This window comes from Monopterus albus, unplaced genomic scaffold (assembly GCF_001952655.1).
Source record: "Monopterus albus unplaced genomic scaffold, M_albus_1.0 scaffold375.1, whole genome shotgun sequence".
Lineage (NCBI taxonomy): Eukaryota > Metazoa > Chordata > Actinopteri > Synbranchiformes > Synbranchidae > Monopterus > Monopterus albus.
In genome coordinates, this window is record NW_018128255.1 from 221,484 (window position 1) to 229,179 (window position 7,696).

Sequence of the window (7,696 nt, forward strand, 5' to 3'; positions counted from 1 at the left end):
CCCCCCCCCCCCCCCCTCCCCCCCTCCACTCTCCTGTCCTCCCCTCTCCTCCCCTCCCCTCTCCTCCTCTCTCCTCTCCTCCCCTTCCCTCTCCTCTCGCTGAGAGATGTTGAAACCTGACTTTTTCTAATTTATGTATGCTAGTCTTCAGCTAAATGTAGTAGAGAAACTGACATGGTGCTCAAAGTGAAGTGGATCTTTGCAAGTATAAAGTTGAGGCCACTATACCCTGATCACATAGAGTGTGATCAATTTGATAAACCTTAATTAGATCATGGCTTGGCCTACCAACCTTTAAACTTTGTATGAATGTATTCACAGTTAAAGAGCTAGCAGATAGGAGAGCAACTCATCAATGCAAAGCACACACACACACACACACACACACACACACACACACATAGACTTGTTCTTTTATCTTTGTGAGGACACTCATTGACATAATACATTATCTCCAACTTTAACCATCAGACCTGCCTAACCCTAACCCTAACACCTAACTTAAACCTAATTCTAACCTGATCCCTAAAACCAAGTCTTAACCCCCAAAAACCTGTTTCAGAAAGTGAGGACTGGCCAAACTGTCCTCACTTTCCAATAATGTCCTCACTCTATAGCAAAAATACCTTTTTGGTCCTCACCATCTAGCAAGTACAACAACACACAAACACACACACACACACACACACACACACGCACACACATTTTAGGATGGACCAGGAAAATATTTCACCAGAAATTTAATGATATGCTATAACCATCATTTAAACTTTTAGCAGCTGCCAGGGATCTATAGTGCCATGTCACTCGACAATCAATATCTTATACACACACACCTTCACAAACACAGGTACACACGCCCTGGGTGTATCGCTCATCGGGAAACATCAGATGAAGCAGACACACTTGAATGGCTATTGGGGCCAGATTGACTCACAGTGAGGCGAGTCAGGATCAATGTTTTTGCTTGCAAGCCAAACCCATCCTGTTGTGGCGTGTGTGTATGTGCATTCGAGTGTGTGTACCCAGGGAGTGTTTGTCTGCCCAACCAGCTGTCTGCTTATTCACGGCATATTAATATTAAGATGGTGGTGGTGAGGATCAGAGGACAGACCAGCAGCCTCAGAACAGGCAGCGTGTGTTCATGGACTCGCCTGTCAGGAGGGGGACCCCCGGTTGAGCTCCCCTGCTGGGCTTGAGAGACAAAGACAAGTGCCTGTGTTTCCAAACATGGGCCCCTGTCACTGCCCAGAGGTCAGGAACTTAGAATAATCTAGCTCAAGCCTCACTAAATACTATCACCTCAGTCTTATCCTCATTCAGCTTTAAAAAGTTAAAAGCAAGCTAACATTTAATGTCATCTAGATGTAACAGGCTCTACCGGGTGCAACACTCCTTGGCCGTCGGCGGGGTTAGTGTACTCTGCGTTGTGTTATACGTTGAAATAATGGCACTGACCACTGTTGTCACACCGGTTGACTTTAATTATCCCCTGGGTAATTGCAAAGAAAATAAAATGAGTCACAGCACATGGGGTGATCATCTGCTACATGCATCTCTTCTCTCAGCTTGGAGAGCACAAACTGCGAGTTACACAATCACAAAATAAACTATTACCATTAAATTATATTAAGTGCTAATGTAAGTCTAACCAGTGTGAACAATTATGAACAAATACTGTGTGGAACATACCTGGATAATTGCAAAGAAAATAAAATGAGTCACAGCACATGGGGTGATCATCTGCTACATGCATCTCTGGAATAGAACCACGCATTAATTAGCACACACGACAGAACACGTGCACCCACAAATGGCCCCAACTGCACTTGTCTCAAATAAAACCCGTACTCATAACTACCCATATGAACAGAACAATTTGTGATAACTTAAAGCAATGACAAAATAGTTTAACCAACAGAAAATACCATATCTGACGCTCTTAGCAAAAGCACATACCTTCTCTCAGCTTGGAGAGCACAAACTGAGAGTTAGACAATGATGACGTACAAAAAAAGCGCATCTCAGGTGTCTTAAAAAGACAGTACACAATTTATATGCTACAGTATATAACCCTGTTTAAACAATTAACAAAACAAATCGGGGATTTGGTGTGGTTTCAATCAAAGAGTTATATGGAAGTTACATTTCTTCGCACACTGGTTACACAGACATTCAAGAAGTATGCTAACAGAAGAACTCACCTTATTAACCGGTAGGTAAAGCTGGCAATCGTCCACATAAAAATGAAAGGAAACACCGTGATTCCTGAGTATAGAACGAAGTGGAAGAAGGTAAAGGGAAAAAAGAAGGGGTCCAAGGACCAAGCCTTGCGGTACCCCATACAAAAGGGGCTCAGCGGAAGATACAGCATCTTCGAGTTTCACACAGAAGGATATATCCTTAAGATAAGGTCAAAACCATTCCAGAGCTATACCCCGGATACCCACCCAGTGCTCCAAACGAGAAATAAGGATATTGTGGTCCACTGTGTCAAAAGCAGCGGTCAAATCTAAGAGCACTAGGACCACACAATTCCCTGAGTCAGTTGCAAGAAAATGTCATTTAAGACTTTCACCAAGGTTGACTCAGTACTATGCAGGGTTTTAAACCCTGATTGAAAAGTCTCAAGAATATTATGCTCATCTAAAAAAGCCAGTAACTGAGCATAAACTACCTTTTCAAGGACTTTGGAGAGAAATGGCAAATATGAGATGGGCCTAAAATTTGAGAACACTGTGGGATCCAGATCTTAATCAGCGGCCGTACCACGGCATGTTTAAACATCATTGGAACCAGGCCAGAGGATAAACTACTATTAATAATGGAAAGAACAAATGGCCCCACAACCGAAAAGATTTCCTTTAAAAAACGAGGAGGAACAGCATCATTTGGGGAACCAGAGGGATTCAGTCGCCCAACAATCTCCTGACAATAGGATAAGGACACACACTCAAACTGGTCGAAGACAGCAGAGCAGGGATGAGAGACAGAACAATCATAAACAGGAGATAAAATTTGAGCTCTAGTAGAAAGAACCTTGTCATTAAAAAAGAATAAAAAATTTTGACAAAGGGCGGGGGAAGACTCAAAACAGGCAACCTGAGAGACATTCAGAACTGAGTCAATAACTTTAAACAGCACATGAGGCTTATGACAGTTTGACTGAATGATATTAGAGAAATAATTTCTCTTAAGATTTTTCACAGTTTTTTGATAATCATGCCAAGAGTCTCTAAGTATCTGATTTTCTCTAATAGAGAAAATGACTGGCCTTATCCTTTAACAACCCTTCACATGAAACTAAATCCTGCTCAACCAACCAGGTGAAGACAAAATTCAGGATGCACATAGATTTCCTTGGAGTCTCTTGTTACTACACAAGTCTTAACACTGAATATAAGAATTCATTGTTCTTGAACCACAGTCATTTCTTTAAATGTCCTGAAGAAGATGTGACATCTGCCGAAGGAGCCCTGCCTCAGTTAATGTCTTGCTGCAAAGACAAGCTGCAAAACAGCGACTGCAATCACAGTTTAATCTCTTCACAATGTGCTCAAAGGGCAATTTTAGTGTAATAAAAATATGATCTCGATTAATCTGAAATTCATTACCAATTATTGTACACTACTGTACCATGAAAGACTCCTCGGAGACTCAGGAAAACGGTGCTTCTCAGAAACCTGGCACATGCAAACTGCAGAGAAAAACAATGCAGTAATGTTGATACTATATTATAATACACCCCATAACCTGCTATGAATTTACAGTATTATAATAGTAAAGCAGGCTGGAGTAATATCATTTCCATTTTGATTTATGTGTTATCTCTGGAGGATTTATAACCAGTTGCACATTTTTTCATGAAAACAATGCAATCTGAAGCACAGTCGGAGAGCCGGCTGCAGCATGTTCCTAGATTTATCGAACAAATGTTTCAATATCGCTCCAAGAAAGAATGCAATACAGGTTATATGATAGCTATTGCTTCTTCACTCCTAAATATGAAGAGATCAAATTCTCGATCAATTCAGAGCGAAGCCTGGAGAAAGAAAGGGGGAAATACACGACTTGTAATCTGAAACCTTGTAGTGATTCCGCCTCCCCCTTTTGTCTCTCCATCTGACAGTGTTTCCCCAGAGCCTCAGCTCAACCTACAGAACCGCCGTGTGGCAACTGTTGAACAAAATAGACTCTCACAAGAAGAAGAGAAAAATCCCACAGGAAAGAGGAGGGGAAGAAAATCAATGCAAGGAAGGGAATTTTAAAATAGGAGAAATCGAGGGGTTGGGAAAAAAAGGCGAGTGAGGAGGAGACAGAAATTGAGGGGAAAAAAATCAATAACAGAAAAGCATTTAAAATCTGTGCTATAATGCTTCATTTGATCCAAAGACTAATTTCTGCACATTCAGCGAGCGTAATATCTATGGAAAAGAGAAACAGTCTGGTTTGAGTCCCACAGTAAAGCGCTGCTGTCTGGATGGTTACAGTGGTGGCTGTGAGAGAGACAGCTTGCTAATGAGCACACTGGGAGAGTCTGCCTTGTTGTTTGGTTGAGTGTTATTTCGAAACATTGCAACCAAGAGACCGGAAGCCAACTCAAGATGTCAAAAAATCTTTCAATCTGGGTTAATTGCTCAGGGAGAGGGATCCTCGTGATTACCATTAGAGACGGTGTTTTCTTTCTCTCTCTCTCTCTTTCTTTCTTAATAATGTCTCCACAAACGCACCTGTTATTTAATTTGAGCTGGAGCATTTTATTTGTTTACACAGCATGGCTGCAGTTGACCCTGCATTCAATAATGTAATTTCACTGTAGCAATCATTATTTTTTAAAAGCTATTTTTTAAACACATTTCCATGTATGACTTATTGCTTGCGAATAATCTAATTGATAAAGTTTAGAAAAATCAAGGTGGTTTTCAGAACTATTTAGCCTATCCCGCCCACCACAGTGGTTCTCGGATTACTTTTTAGTCAGAATGCTGGTACCTGGGCCACAACTATCTGAAAACCCTGCTGTAGATAAGCAAGTGCAATCTCAGAGTATTTGTTACTTATCCTAGCTTCTCATTTGTTTCTTATTCAGGCAGCGTACGCACGTTTCTGAGAAAAAGAATTCTTGGTTGTCTGAATCTGTAAAAACAAATAACACTTCTTATGGGCAGTGTTTAGCTTAATTTGATTCTGTCACAACAGCATCGGGTGAGAAACTGCTGAGAAGCAAGTGTGAAAATGGATGTATAGTAATTAAAACCTGACCTGACTATGGAAAAGTATAAATGAATAAATAACTTAGAATAACATAAGTTTTTTCCTTCCAAGAGTTTTCCTCAGGGGAGTAGTCAGATTTATTTCGCTGTCAGTTACCAAAATTAAGGTGCAGATGAATATGCTCAGAGCCCTGTGACAGACTGGTGACCTGTCCAAGGTGTACCCCGCCTCTCGCCCATTGTCAGTTGGGGATGGCTCTAAAAAATGGATGCAGGAATGGATGAATATGTTCAGACCAATAATGTTCTTCTAGCCATTAAGTGAAACTTGCAGAATGTTATAAAGGCTGAACTGAGATCCTGTCCTCCTGTGAAAGAGGACACTGTCAGTCATTCTGGTAAATGCCTCATATGTTTATGTTCATATCCTAGAGGCTCTTTAGCAGCCATCCAATTATGATGGACACAATTGAGGACGCCAGGTGATGTTATCACAGTATACAGTGACAAAATCTTCCCAGAAACAGGCAACTTCCTCTAAGTGAGAGGAGCATTTTTGAGAGATTCTGCAAATGATAATGAGTGACAGTGATGGCGAAGATGTGTGTTCTGTGCCAGGGACAGTTGATCTGAAGAGTGATGGCACAATGGAGAGGACACACTCACCAGGCCTGAGGCTTCCTCCTGGGCACGCTCTGTCTTGTCCACTTGGAGTGAGGGGTCAGGTGGTAAATCAGCTGGCGGCAGATCTTGTTGGTGGACTTCAGGGAGCCAGTCTCCTGTGGCACACACACGAAGGAGAAACAATGTACAATAAATATAAATGTAGCTCATATATCAAATCAAAGCAAACAGTAGCTAGTCAAATAATTAAACACAATTAAACATCCCAATTTTGAGGAATTGAAATGACAAAAGGTGAATAGGAGCTGCTTTTTAAAAAATAAATACTGGATGTCTGAGCTCCAAGTTCTTAATTCCTGCAAAATACAGATACTCTGATTTTCACTTGGTAACAAAATATTTCTTTGTTGTCCTTTGAACAGAGCCGCTTTGTTAATTTTGCTTTCCTTTTGCCTTCGTCTACCTCCATGCCTCCTCTCTCCCTCCTCCATCAAAGACTTTAAATGGAATGGGTTGCGATGAGCGGGCTCAATCTAATTGATGGCACAGCACGACAACAAGAGGGAGGCAATGTGGTGAGGCAGAAAAAAGACAGGGGCAATTTACCTTAAGGCGATTAACCATTCCTACTGCCACTTCTTTAGTTGTGCAACAAAGAAACAAACATGTCTTAAACTTCCAAACATTCAGTGCTGCTGTTTCAGCTCCTTGGACGACTGAACATGATGTTACAGCAGTGCATATGTGGCACAGTGAATGACATGTTCATTGAATTGATGCTGATTGCATATAACTTGTTATTTGAGCATAGATGTTTGGAGATACACACAAACTGGAGAGGGCTGCTGAGCAGGGACCCTAAACATAACGCTGATGCAGACGGCCTTTCCCGTATGCCACTTGACATGAATGAACTCATGCAAGGGTGTACAGAGGAGGTAACCCAGGAAGTGATCAGCGCCTCTGTCCAGGGAGTGATGCTTCAGAAAGACCTCCCCCCAGCTTGGGCCCTGACCACACAGTGGGATGCACTGGAGTTGGTAAGTGATGCCTCCTTACCCATCTTTTTGCCAAAACAGTAACACCAGAACAGATCAGGGAGAGCCAAGAGAGACTCTATCATTGGCCCTGTCTTGCATTATAAACTCAACAATCAGCTGTTACCTAGAAAAGCTTTGAGGAGTGAACACGCTGACATCAGAATCCTGTGTAGGCAGTGGAAGAAGTTGTTTATCAATGATCAAGGGATTCTCTACAGAAGGACAGGAGATACATGTCAACTGGTCTTACCAAAACGATACCATCAGACAGTGTTTGGGGAATTACATAAAGAAATGGGACACTTGGGGGTGGAGAGGACACTGAACCTGATACGAGACCGGTTTTACTGGGTGCACATGCAGCGTGACACAGAACACTTTGTGACTCAGGTGTGTGAGTGTTTAAAAGCAAAACAACCACAGAAGACAACTAGGGCCCCCATGACTCCAATAGTCTCCACACGCCCGTTTGAACTAGTGTCAATAGACTTCTTGCATTTGGAAGCTTGTAAACAAGGGTATGAGTATATACTCGTAGTCATAGACCACTATACCCGTTTTGCGCAGGCTTATGCTACCAACAACAAAGCTGCCAAGATGGTGGTGGAAAAACTGTTCAATGATTTTGCCCTTCGTTTTGGGTTCCCTGAGAGGATTCACCATGATATGGGCAGGGAGTTTGACAACCAGCTAATGTCCCAGCTTCAGAGGTGCTGCAATATACGGGGCTCTCATACCACCTGCTATCATCCCCAGGGGAATGGACAGGTAGAGCGTTTCAATAGGACCCTCTTATCCATGCTTCGGACTCTCACTGAC

The 7,696-nt window shown here is 42.1% G+C and overlaps 1 protein-coding gene across 1 annotated transcript in view; it reads right to left on the reverse strand.

The window, feature by feature from the left end:
* lrrc75bb (leucine rich repeat containing 75Bb) overlaps positions 1-7,696 on the reverse strand; it is a 34,923-nt gene that overhangs the window by 15,939 nt on the left and 11,288 nt on the right. The window contains 1 exon segment of the mRNA XM_020585719.1: positions 5,880-5,992. Coding sequence (XP_020441375.1) covers positions 5,880-5,992 — 113 coding nt within the window.